This window comes from Oncorhynchus nerka, linkage group LG9a (genome assembly GCF_034236695.1).
Source record: "Oncorhynchus nerka isolate Pitt River linkage group LG9a, Oner_Uvic_2.0, whole genome shotgun sequence".
Classification (NCBI taxonomy): domain Eukaryota; kingdom Metazoa; phylum Chordata; class Actinopteri; order Salmoniformes; family Salmonidae; genus Oncorhynchus; species Oncorhynchus nerka.
The window spans coordinates 2244735-2261642 of NC_088404.1; the positions used below are offsets into that span (position 1 = coordinate 2244735).

The following is a 16908-nucleotide window of genomic DNA, read 5'->3' on the forward strand; positions in this document are numbered from 1 at the left end:
CTACTGAGGGGAGTACGGCTCAGAGCTGGACTTACCATTGACCTGCTGAGGGGAGTACGACTCAGAGCTGGACTTACCATTGATCTGCTGAGGGGAGTACGGCTCAGAGCTGGACTTACCATTGATCTGCTGAGGGGAGTACGGCTCAGAGCTGGACTTACCATTGACCTACTGAGGGGAGTACGGCTCAGAGCTGGACTTACCATTGACCTGCTGAGGGGAGTACGGCTCAGAGCTGGACTTACCATTGACCTACTGAGGGGAGTACGGCTCAGAGCTGGACTTACCATTGACCTACTGAGGGGAGTACGGCTCAGAGCTGGACTTACCATTGACCTGCTGAGGGGAGTATGGCTCAGAGCTGGACTTACCATTGATCTGCTGAGGGGAGTACGGCTCAGAGCTGGACTTACCATTGACCTACTGAGGGGAGTACGGCTCAGAGCTGGACTTACCATTGACCTGCTGAGGGGAGTACGGCTCAGAGCTGGACTTACCATTGACCTACTGAGGGGAGTACGGCTCAGAGCTGGACTTACCATTGACCTACTGAGGGGAGTACGGCTCAGAGCTGGACTTACCATTGACCTGCTGAGGGGAGTACGGCTCAGAGCTGGACTTACCATTGACCTACTGAGGGGAGTACGGCTCAGAGCTGGACTTACCATTGACCTGCTGAGGGGAGTACGGCTCAGAGCTGGACTTACCATTGACCTGCTGAGGGGAGTACGGCTCAGAGCTGGACTTACCATTGACCTGCTGAGGGGAGTACGGCTCAGAGCTGGAGTCTGGGGGGGACTCTGGGAGCGTCCTGGAACGTAGTAGAGAAATATTGATTGGTTGGTATAAAGATCAATACAGATTTTATCATGCAGAAACTTGTGCCCGTACAATGTGGCATTTCAATCCGAAAGTTATTTGATTTTTAGAATATCTCTTATATATTTTTGAAAGGCGATAACATACTTAGCTGCAGCAAAATCATCTACATTGTGTTGTGCAATACATTGCATGAGTTCTTTCGTTCTTTTTTTCTTTTCTGTAATATGACTCTAGTTTTTGATATCTGCCTTCCTCACATCTTCACTCTCTAGCACTGATTACATAACGGAGCTGGATTTAGTACGAGGGTGTTTATGGTGTGAATCTAGTTCATCTAGACCTAAACCATCATGTCATTGTAGACATGAGTCTGGCTCATTGGTTAAATGTGAGCTACTATGACTTCTCTTTTCAAGTTGTATCTCACGTTGATGTTACAACTTATTAAAAAGTAGCTTTTAGAGATTAGAGAAAAGTAGCAGAGGCTAAACTGGTTGAGATTATGTCATTACAACCAATTTTGCCTGCTGGTTTGATGCGGTTGCACATTATACACTACAGAGCATTATACACTACAGAGCACTCGGGAAAGTATTCAGACCCTTTGACTTTTTCCACATTTTGTTACATTATAGCCTTATTCTAAAATTGATAATTGTTTTCTCCCCTCCCTCATCAAATCTACTCACAATAGCCAATAAAGACAAAATATTACTTTTACATAAGTATTCAGACCCTTTACTCAGTGCTTTGTTGAAGCACCTTTGGCAGCGATTACAGCCTCTAGTCTTCTTGGGTATGTCGCTACAAGCTTGGCACACCTGTATTTGGGGAGTTTCTCCCATTCTTCTCCGCAGATCTTCTCAAGCTCTGTCAGGTTGAATGGGTGCCGCTGCACAGCTATTTTAGGTCTCTCCAGAGATGTTTGATCGGGTTCAAGTCCGGGCTCTGGCTGGGCCACTCAAGGACATTCAGAGATTTGTCCCGAATCCACTCCTGCATGGTCTTGGCTGTGTGCTTAGGGTCGTTATCCTGTTGAAAGGTGAACCTTCGCCCCAGTCTGAGGACCTGAGTTCTGGAGCAGGTTTTCATCAAGAATCTCTCTGTACTTTGCTCCGTTCATCTTTCCCTCCATCCTGACTAGTCTCCCAGTCCCTGCCGCTGAAAAACATCCCCACAGCATGCTGCTGCCACCACCATGCTTCACTGTAGGGATGGTGCCTGGTTTCCTCCAGAAGTGACACTTTGGTATTCAAGCCATTGTGTTCAATCTTCATCAGACCAGAGAATCTTGTTTCTCATGGTCAGAGTCCTTTAGGTGCCTTTTGGCAAACTCCAAGCGGCCTGTCATGTGCCTTCTACTGAGGAGTGGTTTCCATCTGGCCACTCTACCATAAAGGCCTGATTGGTGGAGTGCTGCAGAGATAGTTGTCCTTCTGGAAGGTTCTCCCATCTCCACAGAGGAACACTGGAGCTCTGTCAGAGTGACCATCGGGTTCTTGGTCACCTCCCTGACCAAGGCCCTTTTCCCACGATTGCTCAGTTTGGCTGGACAGCCAGCTCTCGGAAGAGTCTTGGTGGTTCCATACTTCTTCCATTTAAGAATGATGGAGGCCGATGTGTTCTTGGGGACCTTCAATGCTGTAGAAATGTTTTGGTACCCTTCCCCAGATCTGTGCCTTGACAGAATCCTGTCTCGACGCTCTACGGACAATTTCTTCAACCTCATGGCTTGGTTTTTGCTCTGACATGCATTGTCAACTGTGGGACATTATATAGACAGGTGTGTGCCTTTCCAAATCATGTTCAATCAATTGAATTTACCAAAGGTGGACTCCAATCAAGTTGTAGAAGCATCTCAAGGATGATCAATTGAAACAGGATGCACTTGAGTCTCATAGCAAAGGGTCTGAATTTTTACGTAAATTAGGACTTTCTGTTTTTGCAAGCATTTCTAAAAACCTGTTTACCTTTGTCATTATGGGGTATTGTGTGTAGATTAAGGATTTTGTTTATTGAATACATTCTAGAATAAGGCTATAAAGTAAAACATTTGGAAAAAAGGGGTCTGAATCATTTACAAGTGCAATGTATATACAAAAGTATGTGGACACCCCTCCAAATTAGTGGATTCGGTTATTTCAGCCACACCTGTTGCTGATAGGTGTATAAAACAGAGCACACAGCCATGCAATCTCCATAAACAAACATTGGCAGTAGAAGGGCCTTAGTAAAGAGCTCAGTGACTTTCAACGTGGCACCGTCATAGGATGCCACCTTTTGCCAAATTTCTGGCCTGCTAGAGCTGCCCTGGTCAACTGTAAGTACTGTTATTGTGAAGTGGAAACTTCTAGGATCAACAATGGCTCAGCCGAAAGTGGTAGGCCACAAGCTCACAGAATGGGACCTCTGAGTGCTGAAGCTCATAGAAATCATCTGTCCATGTTACAACATTCAGTACCAAGTTCCAAACTTCCTCTAGAAGCAACGTCAGCACAAGAACTGTTCATTGGGAGATTCTTGAAATTGATTTCACAGAGCCCTGACCTCAACTCCATCAGACACCTTCGGGATGAATTGGAACGCCAACTGCGAGCCAGGCCTAATCAGTGCCCGACCTCACTAATGTTTTTGTGGCTGAATGGAAGCAAGTCCTCGCAGCAATGTTCCAACATCTAGTGGAAAGCCTTCCCAGAAGAGTGGAGGCTGTTATAGCAGCAATGTTCCAACATCTAGTGGAAAGCCTTCCCAGAAGAGTGGAGGTTGTTATAGCAGCAATGTTCCAACATCTAGTGGAAAGCCTTCCCAGAAGAGTGGAGGCTGTTATAGCAGCAATGTTCCAACATCTAGTGGAAAGCCTTCCCAGAAAAGTGGAGGCTGTTATAGCAGCAATGTTCCAACATCTAGTGGAAAGCCTTCCCAGAAGAGTGGAGGCTGTTATAGCAGCAATGTTCCAACATCTAGTGGAAAGCTTTCCCAGAAGAGTGGAGGCTGTTATAGCAGCAATGTTCCAACATCTAGTAGAAAGCCTTCCCAGAAGAGTGTAGGCTGTTATAGCAGCAATGTTCCAACATCTAGTGGAAAGCCTTCCCGGAAGAGTGGAGGCTTTTATAGCAGCAATGTTCCAACGTCTAGTGGAAAGCCTTCCCAGAAGAGTGGAGGCTGTTATAGCAGCAATGTTCCAACATCTAGTGGAAAGCCTTCCCAGAAGAGTGGAGGCTGTTATAGCAGCAATGTTCCAACATCTAGTGGAAAGCCTTCCCAGAAGTGTGGAGGCTGTTATAGCAGCAATGTTCCAACATCTAGTGGAAAGCCTTCCCAGAAGAGTGGAGGCTGTTATAGCAGCAATGTTCCAACATCTAGTGGAAAGCCTTCCCAGAAGAGTGGAGGCTGTTATAGCAGCAATGTTCCAACATCTAGTGGAAAGCTTTCCCAGAAGAGTGGAGGCTGTTATAGCAGCAATGTTCCAACATCTAGTGGAAAGCCTTCCCGGAAGAGTGGAGGCTTTTATAGCAGCAATGTTCCAACGTCTAGTGGAAAGCCTTCCCAGAAGAGTGGAGGCTGTTATAGCAGCAATGTTCCAACATCTAGTGGAAAGCCTTCCCAGAAGAGTGGAGGCTGTTATAGCAGCAATGTTCCAACATCTAGTGGAAAGCCTTCCCAGAAGTGTGGAGGCTGTTATAGCAGCAATGTTCCAACATCTAGTGGAAAGCCTTCCCAGAAGAGTGGAGGCTGTTATAGCAGCAATGTTCCAACATCTAGTGGAAAGCCTTCCCAGAAGAGTGGAGGCTGTTATAGCAGCAATGTTCCAACATCTAGTGGAAAGCTTTCCCAGAAGAGTGGAGGCTGTTATAGCAGCAATGTTCCAACATCTAGTGGAAAGCCTTCCCAGAAGAGTGGAGGCTGTTATAGCAGCAATGTTCCAACATCTAGTAGAAAGCCTTCCCAGAAGAGTGGAGGCTTTTATAGCAGCAATGTTCCAACATCTAGTGGAAAGCCTTCCCAGAAGAGTGGAGGCTGTTATAGCAGCAATGTTCCAACATCTAGTGGAAAGCCTTCCCAGAAGAGTGGAGGCTGTTAAAGCAGCAATGTTCCAACATCTAGTGGAAAGCCTTCCCAGAAGAGTGGAGGCTATTATAGCAGCAATGTTCCAACATCTAGTAGAAAGCCTTCCCGGAAGAGTGGAGGCTGTTATAGCAGCAAAGAGGAGACCAACTCTATATTAATGCCCATGAGATGTTCAACTAGCAGGTGTCCACATACTGTAGTAGCATAATCTGTCATCTTGCTCTATAATTCCAACATGTCAGTTTCTGTTGCCTACCATTCCCCATCATCCATCTATCCATTTATAGTCCCAGACAGCTCAGCCTCACCCTCACCCATTCCCTTTCCCTCACCCTCACCCTAGCCCTCACCCTCACCCACTCCCTTTCCCTCACCCTCACCCACTCCCTTTCCCTCACCCTAACCATCACCCACTCCCTTTCCCTCACCCTTACCATCACCCACTCCCTTTCCCTCACCCTCACCCTAACCATCACCCACTCCCTTTCCCTCACCCTAACCCTCACCATCACCCATCCCTTTCCCTCACCCTAACCCCCACCATCACCCACTCCCTCACCCTAACCCTAACCCTTACCATCACCCACTCCCTTTCCCTAAGCATCACTTCTTGACTCCCTCCTTCTCCCTGACCTCCCTCCCTCACCCTCTCCCCCCCATCACCCCCATCCCGCCAGCTCACCCTGGTGCGTAGTGTCCTCTGTGTTCAGGCTTGATGTGGTCCTGCTGCTGCTGGTGGTTCTGCTGGTGGTTGTGTTGCCCCAGGCAGGGGTAGTTGTTGTGTCTCAGCAGGCCCAGGGGTGGGGGTAGGGGGTTTGGCAGGGCTGGGGGTGGGGGTGGGGGTGGGAGTGGGGGTTTCCCTGACGGAGGGAGATAGGGGGGTTCACGCCACACTGCAAACCACCCCCAGAAGAGGAAACTCCGGCTTGGGGTGATGAGTAAGAGTTAGGCCCTGGGGCACCGCTATGGACCTCAGAAAAACAGCTGGGGAAACACAGAGGAGAATATATATATATATATATATATATATATATATATATATATATATATCTATATTATATATTTACATATTTTACATTTTGATCATTTAGCTGCCGTTCTTATCCAGACTTACAGTCATTCATCTAAAAGTAGTGTGATTGTGTTCATTAATATTAGTTCAATTGGAAATGTCCCTAGAATAGCATGTTATGGTTATTGTGTGTTGAGGTGGGTCGTGTTTATCAGGGCACTCAATTGAAAACGTATTAAAGCTTTTTTTCAACAGAAAACAAAAACCTATGTTTCTTGTTGGACAAGAATTTGGTACCTAATAAACGCTACCCTGGTTAGACATACTTGTTGTTTGGTCGCATTGATAAGCTGGTCACAGATGTGTTTGTGTCGTAGCTAACTCCTGTGGTTGTTTGGCATGACAATGACAGACAACACAGACAGGTGTGGTTCATTAGGCACCAAAAGGATGAAAACTGACTGAAACAGCGAGGGAATACCTGGACCTGTCCAATAAGAAAAACCCAATTTACGTTTTCAATTACAAAACGTTTTATACCGTTTCCCGGGAGCCACTCACATGTCAGTGCTGTCGTCCTCCTTACTGATGTAGTCCTCCAGAATACTGGTGTCAATGTTCGCTGGCTCCAAGGAGCTGGTAATATCATGACCTACAGAGAGAGAGAGGAGGAGGGGGGGGAGTAGAAAAGAGAGAGAATGTGTTGTACATCAGTTGTACCACCTAAGTGAACTAGACCATAGAGAGTGATGCTGGATTCTGTTTCACTGTTTGGGAACGCTAAGACCAAGACTATGGCCATCTGGATCTTATGTCTGAGTCCAGACATAATCGGTTGGTGTTGGGTTCAGACAGGATGGGTTCAGACAGGATGGGTTCAGACAGGATGGGTTGGTGTTGGGTTCAGACAGGATGGGTCCAGACAGGATGGGTCCAGACAGGATGGGTTGGTGTTGGGTTCAGACAGGATGGGTTAGTGTTGGGTACAGACAGGGTGGGCTGGTATTGGGTTCAGACAGGATGGGTTGGTGTTGGGTTCAGACAGGGTGGGCTGGTGTTGGGTTCAGACAGGATGGGCTGGTGTTGGGTTCAGACAGGGTGGGCTGGTGTTGGGTTCAGACAGGGTGGGCTGGTGTTGGGTTCAGACAGGATGGGTTGGTGTTGGGTTCAGACAGGATGGGTTGGTGTTGACAGGTCAGAGAGTCAGTTCTTTAGTTTACCTTGCTACATTGTTCTTCATGTTCCCTTTCTTTTCTGCAAAAAAACAACTACTTTCTCTCATGATAAATACATCTAAAGTACTAATTCTGACATGTCCATTTCAACCAATAGTAAGTATACTACGAAGATTCCTCCTCCTCCTCCTCCTCGTCCTCCTCCTCATCAACAACCAGTCAGTAGCCTATACATTGTGCTAGTCTATTGGGTGCACCAGCAATGGTTTTTAGCTTGGTTTAAGTGTTGGCGTTGTGAAATAATTCATCCCTCTATTCTCTCACCCAGCTCAACCTCACTCCATCCAGGGACGTGGGACCGTACTCACCCCATTTCATGCAAAGCTCCCCGAATCCACGTGACTCTACCCCATAATCCTCAGAAACACCAGCATGTAGAGTACACAGACACTATTTTACTTCAACTATTTCTACAGGGGACTTCAACAACAAAGCGAGTGAGTGTGACAGAGGTGAAGAATGGGTGAATGAGGTTAGGTAGAGAGAGGGGTCAGAAAGAGGTAGGGCCATGGTTAGACAACTTGTCTCTCTCTCTCTCGAAAGATGAAGCTGCTACTCAGTTCGGGAATGTCAAAAATGTCTGTGTTAGTGTCGCTTTCTCTCTCTTCGCCCTCTGTCTTCAAACCCCTTGCTATTTAAAATCTCACTCAGCCACCTCTGAATTCCTCTCGTCGCTCTCTGCCGCTCATTCGGTGGTCTTTCCCTCATCTTTAGAAAGCAGCCATGTCTCGTCCGTATCGTCCTCTGTGCGCGGTGGTATAGTTTCATAGAAATGTACAGAGTGCTGTTGTTTACCTCTCATACAGCTGGATCACATCAGCATGTGTTTGATGACAGCAAGATGGGAGTGTAAAAACAATTAGAGATTATAGATGGAGTGTCTTCAGATGAAAAGTTATTCTGCAATTCTTGTTAGGACAAGGTTCATGAATACATGCCAGAGCCAAGGGGGGGGAGGATGAGAAGGACCGAATGAGAGGAGGAGGAGCAGGAGAAGAGGGGGAGAGGAAGAGGAAAGGAGGAAGAGAGAATGAGAAGGGAAGGAAGAGGATGGTTTTCACTTAAATAAAGACCAGATGTGCACCCTGCCCAAACTGGCAGTAAATTCAGACTGGCAGGACTGATAACGAAGAGGGAGTGGGGTGGTTGGAGACAGACAGGGGATACAGAAGGAGATATGTATATATATATATATATATATATGCATGAGAGAGAGAGAGAGAGAGAGAGAGAGAGAGAGAGAGACAGAGAGAGAGAGACAGAGAGCTGAACACAGGGGATTAGAAGAAGAGAACCGAATCCAAAGAGAGCATGACATAAATCCAGACGCTACTCATGGGTTGATATTGTGTCCGAAATAGCAGTAAATCACTAGTTATTATCAGAGTTTGAAAGTGTGGATACTAGAGTGGTGTCCGTGTAACGGATGTGAAACGGCTAGCTTAGTTAGCGGTGGTGCGCGCTAAATAGCGTTTCAATCGGTGACGTCACTTGCTCTGAGACCTTGAAGTAGTAGTTCCCCTTGCTCTGCAAGGGCCGCGGCTTTTGTGGAGCGATGGGTAACGATGCTTCATGGGTGACTGTTGTTGATGTGTGCCGAGGGTCCCTGGTTCGCGCCCGGGTAATGGGCGAGGGGACGGTCTAAAGTTATACTGTTACATCCGCTTTGACGCTCCGCTAAATTAGGACATGCTTCCATTTTCTTTTGCTTGCGCCGTAGTCACACAAAATGTGGTCCGTTTTTAGTTGTCTGTGTGATAATGTAACTTACAGTCTTGGGGCAGTAAATCACTAGGACATGTTGAAACAGTAGGGTTACTAGATAGGGCTGTGAGATGCATATTCCTGGCTCCCCTCCTCTATGTCCAGCTGTGTCCCGACAGGGAACAACGCTATGATTGTCAGGACAACCGCTATACAGACAGACTGCCCTTTTCAGATTATAGGGGGGGGGGTAGCAGTGTGGTTGGTCAGGGGCCAGTGTGCCATGCCAGTGTTTCAATGCATCAGTTGTCCACCATGTAATAACCCCTTCTGGAGATGACAGAGTTTCACTGGGTGTGTTCATCAATCAATCTAACTAATGTCTGTCTGTTGATCTAATGTCTGTCTGTTGATCTAATGTCCTCTCTGTTGATCTAATGTCTGTCTGTTGATCTAATGTATGTCTGTTGATGTAATGTCTGTCTGTTGATCTAATGTATGTTGATCTATTGTCTGTCTGTTGATCTAATGTCTGTCTGTTGATCTAATGTCTGTCTGTTGATCTAATGTCTGTCTGTTGATCTAATGTCTGTTGATCTAATGTCTGTCTGTTGATCTAATGTCTGTCTGTTGATCTAATGTCTGTTGATCTAATGTCTGTCTGTTGATCTAATGTCTGTCTGTTGATCTAATGTCTGTCTGTTGATCTAATGTCTGTCTGTTGATCTAATGTCTGTTGATCTAATGTCTGTCTGTTGATCTAATGTCTGTTGATCTAATGTCTGTCTGTTGATCTAATGTCTGTTGATCTAATGTCTGTCTGTTGATCTAATGTCTGTTGGTCTAATGTCTGTTGATCTAATGTCTGTTGATCTAATGTCTGTCTGTTGGTCTAATGTCTGTTGATCTAATGTCTGTTGATCTAATGTCTGTCTGTTGATCTAATGTCTGTCTGTTGATCTAATGTCTGGTCTGTTGATCTAATGTCTGTCTGTTGATCTAATGTCTGTTGATCTAATGTCTGTTGATCTAATGTCTGTCTGTTGATCTAATGTCTGTCTGTTGATCTAATGTCTGTCTGTTGATCTAATGTCTGTCTGTTGATCTAATGTCTTGTCTGTTGATCTAATGTCTGTCTGTTGATCTAATGTCTGTCTGTTGATCTAATGTCTTGTCTGTTGATCTAATGTCTGTCTGTTGATCTAATGTCTGTTGATCTAATGTCTGTCTGTTGATCTAATGTCTGTCTGTTGATCTAATGTCTGTTGATCTAATGTCTGTCTGTTGATCTAATGTCTGTTGATCTAATGTCTGTCTGTTGATCTAATGTCTGTTGATCTAATGTCTGTCTGTTGATCTAATGTCTGTTGGTCTAATGTCTGTTGATCTAATGTCTGTTGATCTAATGTCTGTCTGTTGGTCTAATGTCTGTTGATCTAATGTCTGTTGATCTAATGTCTGTCTGTTGATCTAATGTCTGTCTGTTGATCTAATGTCTGGTCTGTTGATCTAATGTCTGTCTGTTGATCTAATGTCTGTTGATCTAATGTCTGTTGATCTAATGTCTGTCTGTTGATCTAATGTCTGTCTGTTGATCTAATGTCTGTCTGTTGATCTAATGTCTGTCTGTTGATCTAATGTCTGTTGATCTAATGTCTGTTGATCTAATGTCTGTCTGTTGATCTGATGTCTGTCTGTTGATCGAATGTCTGTCTGTTGATCTAATGTCTGTTGATCTAATGTCTGTCTGTTGATCTAATGTCTGTCTGTTGATCTAATGTCTGTCTGTTGATCTAATGTCTGTCTTTTGATCTAATGTCTGTTGATCTAATGTCTGTTGATCTAATGTCTGTCTGTTGATCTAATGTCTGTTGATCTAATGTCTGTCTGTTGATCTAATGTCTGTCTGTTGATCTAATGTCTGTCTGTTGATCTAATGTCTGTTGATCTAATGTCTTGTCTGTTGATCTAATGTCTGTCTGTTGATCTAATGTCTGTCTGTTGATCTAATGTCCTGTCTGTTGATCTAATGTCTGTCTGTTGATCTAATGTCTGTCTGTTGATCTAATGTCTGTTGATCTAATGTCTGTTGATCTAATGTCTGTCTGTTGATCTAATGTCTGTCTGTTGATCTAATGTCTGTCTGTTGATCTAATGTCTGTTGATCTAATGTCTGTCTGTTGATCTAATGTCTGTCTGTTGATCTAATGTCTGTCTGTTGATCTAATGTCTGTTGATCTAATGTCTGTTGATCTAATGTCTGTTGATCTAATGTCTGTCTGTTGATCTAATGTCTGTTGATCTAATGTCTGTCTGTTGATCTAATGTCTGTCTGTTGATCTAATGTCTGTTGATCTAATGTCTTGTCTGTTGATCTAATGTCTGTCTGTTGATCTAATGTCTGTCTGTTGATCGAATGTCTGTTGATCTAATGTCTGTCGATCTAATGTCTGTCTGTTGATCGAATGTCTGTTGATCTAATGTCTGTCTGTTGATCGAATGTCTGTTGATCTAATGTCTGTTGATCTAATGTCTGTCTGTTGATCGAATGTCTGTTGATCTAATGTCTGTCTGTTGATCGAATGTCTGTTGATCTAATGTCTGGTCTGTTGATCGAATGTCTGTTGATCTTATGTCTGGTCTGTTGATCGAATGTCTGTTGATCTAATGTCTGGTCTGTTGATCGAATGTCTGTCTGTTGATCTAATGTCTGTCTGTTGATCTAATGTCTGTCTGTTGATCTAATGTCTTGTCTGTTGATCTAATGTCTTGTCTGTTGATCTAATGTCTTGTCTGTTGATCTAATGTCTGTCTGTTGATCTAATGTCTGTTGATCTAATGTCTGTTGATCTAATGTCTGTTGATCTAATGTCTGTCTGTTGATCTAATGTCTGTCTGTTGATCTAATGTCTTGTCTGTTGATCTAATGTCTGTCTGTTGATCTAATGTCTGTTGATCTAATGTCTGTCTGTTGATCTAATGTCTGTCTGTTGATCTAATGTCTGTTGATCTAATGTCTGTCTGTTGATCTAATGTCTGTCTGTTGATCTAATGTCTGTCTGTTGATCTAATGTCTGTCTGTTGATCTAATGTCTGTTGATCTAATGTCTGTTGATCTAATGTCTGTCTGTTGATCTAATGTCTGTCTGTTGATCTAATGTCTGTTGATCTAATGTCTGTCTGTTGATCTAATGTCCTGTCTGTTGATCTAATGTCTGTCTGTTGATCTAATGTCTGTTGATCTAATGTCTGTTGATCTAATGTCTGTTGATCTAATGTCTGTCTGTTGATCTAATGTCTGTTGATCTAATGTCTGTCTGTTGATCTAATGTATGTCTGTTGATCTAATGTCTGTCTGTTGATCTAATGTCTTGTCTGTTGATCTAATGTCTGTCTGTTGATCTAATGTCTGTCTGTTGATCGAATGTCTGTTGATCTAATGTCTGTCTGTTGATCTAATGTCTGTCTGTTGATCGAATGTCTGTCTGTTGATCTAATGTCCTGTCTGTTGATCTAATGTCTGTCTGTTGATCTAATGTCTGTCTGTTGATCGAATGTCTGTTGATCTAATGTCTGTCTGTTGATCGAATGTCTGTTGATCTAATGTCTGTCTGTTGATCGAATGTCTGTTGATCTAATGTCTGTTGATCTAATGTCTGTCTGTTGATCGAATGTCTGTTGATCTAATGTCTGTCTGTTGATCGAATGTCTGTTGATCTAATGTCTGGTCTGTTGATCTAATGTCTGTGTTGATCTAATGTCTGTCTGTCTCTGTTGATCTAATGTCTGTCTGTTGATCTAATGTCTGTTGATCTAATGTCTGTCTGTTGATCTAATGTCTGTTGATCTAATGTCTGTCTGTTGATCTAATGTCTGTCTGTTGATCTAATGTCTGTCTGTTGATCTAATGTCTGTCTGTTGATCTAATGTCTGTCTGTTGATCTAATGTCTGTTGATCTAATGTCTGTCTGTTGATCTAATGTCTGTCTGTTGATCTAATGTCTGTCTGTTGATCTAATGTCTGTCTGTTGATCTAATGTCTGTCTGTTGATCTAATGTCTGTTGATCTAATGTCTGTCTGTTGATCTAATGTCTGTCTGTTGATCTAATGTCTGTCTGTTGATCTAATGTCTGTCTGTTGATCTAATGTCTGTTGATCTAATGTCTGTCTGTTGATCTAATGTCTGTCTGTTGATCTAATGTCTGTCTGTTGATCTAATGTCTGTTGATCTAATGTCTGTTGTTGATCTAATGTCTGTCTGTTGATCTAATGTCTGTCTGTTGATCTAATGTCTGTCTGTTGATCTAATGTCTGTTGATCTAATGTCTGTCTGTTGATCTAATGTCTGTTGATCTAATGTCTGTCTGTTGATCTAATGTCTGTCTGTTGATCTAATGTCTGTCTGTTGATCTAATGTCTGTCTGTTGATCTAATGTCTGTCTGTTGATCTAATGTCTGTCTGTTGATCTAATGTCTGTTGATCTAATGTCTGTCTGTTGATCTAATGTCTGTCTGTTGATCTAATGTCTGTCTGTTGATCTAATGTCTGTCTGTTGATCTAATGTCTGTCTGTTGATCTAATGTCTGTCTGATCTAATGTCTGTTGATCTAATGTCTGTCTGTTGATCTAATGTCTGTCTGTTGATCTAATGTCTGTCTGTTGATCTAATGTCTGTTGATCTAATGTCTGTTGATCTAATGTCTGTCTGTTGATCTAATGTCTGTCTGATCTAATGTCTGTCTGTTGATCTAATGTCTGTCTGTTGATCTAATGTCTGTCTGTTGATCGAATGTCTGTTGATCTAATGTCTGTCTGTTGATCTAATGTCTGTTGATCTAATGTCTGTCTGTTGATCTAATGTCTGTTGATCTAATGTCTGTCTGATCTAATGTCTGTCTGTTGATCTAATGTCTGTCTGTTGATCTAATGTCTGTCTGTTGATCTAATGTCTGTCTAATGTCTGTTGATCTAATGTCTGTCTGTTGATCTAATGTCTGTCTGTTGATCTAATGTCTGTCTGTTGATCTAATGTCTGTTGATCTAATGTCTGTCTGTTGATCTAATGTCTGTTGATCTAATGTCTGTCTGTTGATCTAATGTCTGTCTGTTGATCTAATGTCTGTCTAATGTCTGTCTGTTGATCTAATGTCTGTCTGTTGATCTAATGTCTGTCTGTTGATCTAATGTCTGTCTGTTGATCTAATGTCTGTCTGTTGATCTAATGTCTGTCTGTTGATCTAATGTCTGTCTGTTGATCTAATGTCTGTTGATCTAATGTCTGTCTGTTGATCTAATGTCTGTCTGTTGATCTAATGTCTGTCTGTTGATCTAATGTCTGTCTGTTGATCTAATGTCTGTTGATCTAATGTCTGTCTGTTGATCTAATGTCTGTCTGTTGATCTAATGTCTGTCTGTTGATCTAATGTCTGTTGATCTAATGTCTGTCTGTTGATCTAATGTCTGTCTGTTGATCTAATGTCTGTCTGTTGATCTAATGTCTGTCTGTTGATCTAATGTCTGTCTGTTGATCTAATGTCTGTCTGTTGATCTAATGTCTGTCTGTTGATCTAATGTCTGTCTGTTGATCTAATGTCTGTCTGTTGATCTAATGTCTGTCTGTTGATCTAATGTCTGTCTGTTGATCTAATGTCTGTCTGTTGATCTAATGTCTGTCTGTTGATCTAATGTCTGTCTGTTGATCTAATGTCTGTCTGTTGATCTAATGTCTGTCTGTTGATCTAATGTCTGTGTCTGTTGATCTAATGTCTGTTGATCTAATGTCTGTCTGTTGATCTAATGTCTGTTGATCTAATGTCTGTCTGTTGATCTAATGTCTGTCTGTTGATCTAATGTCTGTCTGTTGATCTAATGTCTGTCTGTTGATCTAATGTCTGTTGATCTAATGTCTGTCTGTTGATCTAATGTCTGTTGATCTAATGTCTGTCTGTTGATCTAATGTCTGTTGATCTAATGTCTGTTGATCTAATGTCTGTCTGTTGATCTAATGTCTGTCTGATCTAATGTCTGTCTGATCTAATGTCTGTCTGTTGATCTAATGTCTGTCTGTTGATCTAATGTCTGTCTGTTGATCTAATGTCTGTCTGTTGATCTAATGTCTGTTGATCTAATGTCTGTCTGTTGATCTAATGTCTTGTCTGTTGATCTAATGTCTGTCTGTTGATCTAATGTCTGTCTGTTGATCTAATGTCTGTCTGTTGATCTAATGTCTGTCTGTTGATCTAATGTCTGTTGATCTAATGTCTGTCTGTTGATCTAATATCTGTTGATCTAATGTCTGTCTGTTGATCTAATGTCTGTCTGTTGATCTAATGTCTGTCTGTTGATCTAATGTCTGTCTGTTGTTCTAATGTCTGTCTGTTGATCTAATGTCTGTCTGTTGATCTAATGTCTGTCTGTTGATCTAATGTCTGTTGATCTAATGTCTGTCTGTTGATCTAATGTCTGTTGATCTAATGTCTGTCTGTTGATCTAATGTCTGTTGATCTAATGTCTGTCTGTTGATCTAATATCTTGTCTGTTGATCTAATGTCTTGTCTGTTGATCTAATGTCTGTTGATCTAATGTCTGTTGATCTAATGTCTGTCTGTTGATCTAATGTCTGTTGATCTAATGTCTGTCTGTTGATCTAATGTCTGTCTGTTGATCTAATGTCTGTCTGTTGATCTAATGTCTGTTGTCTGATCTAATGTCTGTTGATCTAATGTCTGTCTGTTGATCTAATGTCTGTCTGTTGATCTAATGTCTGTCTGTTGATCTAATGTCTGGTCTGTTGATCTAATGTCTGTCTGTTGATCTAATGTCTGTCTGTTGATCTAATGTCTGGTCTGTTGATCTAATGTCTGTCTGTTGATCTAATGTCTGTTGATCTAATGTCTGTCTGTTGATCTAATGTCTGTCTGTTGATCTAATGTCTGTTGATCTAATGTCTGTTGATCTAATGTCTGTCTGTTGATCTAATGTCTGTCTGTTGATCTAATGTCTGTTGATCTAATGTCTGTTGATCTGATGTCTGTCTGTTGATCTAATGTCTGTCTGTTGATCTAATGTCTTGTCTGTTGATCTAATGTCTGTCTGTTGATCTAATGTCTGTCTGTTGATCGAATGTCTGTTGATCTAATGTCTGTCTGTTGATCTAATGTCTGTCTGTTGATCGAATGTCTGTCTGTTGATCTAATGTCCTGTCTGTTGATCTAATGTCTGTCTGTTGATCTAATGTCTGTCTGTTGATCGAATGTCTGTTGATCTAATGTCTGTCTGTTGATCGAATGTCTGTTGATCTAATGTCTGTCTGTTGATCGAATGTCTGTTGATCTAATGTCTGTTGATCTAATGTCTGTCTGTTGATCGAATGTCTGTTGATCTAATGTCTGTCTGTTGATCGAATGTCTGTTGATCTAATGTCTGGTCTGTTGATCGAATGTCTGTTGATCTAATGTCTGGTCTGTTGATCGAATGTCTGTCTGTTGATCTAATGTCTGTTGATCGAATGTCTGTCTGTTGATCTAATGTCTGTTGATCTAATGTCTGTCTGTTGATCTAATGTCTGTCTGTTGATCTAATGTCTGTCTGTTGATCTAATGTCTGTCTGTTGATCTAATGTCTGTTGATCTAATGTCTGTCTGTTGATCTAATGTCTGTCTGTTGATCTAATGTCTGTCTGTTGATCTAATGTCTGTCTGTTGATCTAATGTCTGTATGTTGATCTAATGTCTGTTGATCTAATGTCCTGTCTGTTGATCTAATGTCTGTCTGTTGATCTAATGTCTGTCTGTTGATCTAATGTCTGTCTGTTGATCTAATGTCTGTTGATCTAATGTCTGTCTGTTGATCTAATGTCTGTCTGTTGATCTAATGTCTGTCTGTTGATCTAATGTCTGTTGATCTAATGTCTGTCTGTTGATCTAATGTATGTCTGTTGATCTAATGTCCTGTCTGTTGATCTAATGTCTGTTGATCTAATGTCTGTCTGTTGATCTAATGTCTGTCTGTTGATCTAATGTCTTCTCTGTTGATCTAATGTCTGTCTGTTGATCTAATGTCTGTC

At 42.2% G+C, this 16908-nt stretch overlaps 1 protein-coding gene across 1 annotated transcript in view; it reads right to left on the reverse strand.

Moving 5' to 3' along the window:
- Positions 1-16908, reverse strand: part of myrf (myelin regulatory factor) — a 148760-nt gene that overhangs the window by 112825 nt on the left and 19027 nt on the right. The window contains 4 exon segments of the mRNA XM_065022192.1: positions 750-811; positions 5573-5721; positions 5724-5874; positions 6464-6554. Coding sequence (XP_064878264.1) covers positions 750-811; positions 5573-5721; positions 5724-5874; positions 6464-6554 — 453 coding nt within the window.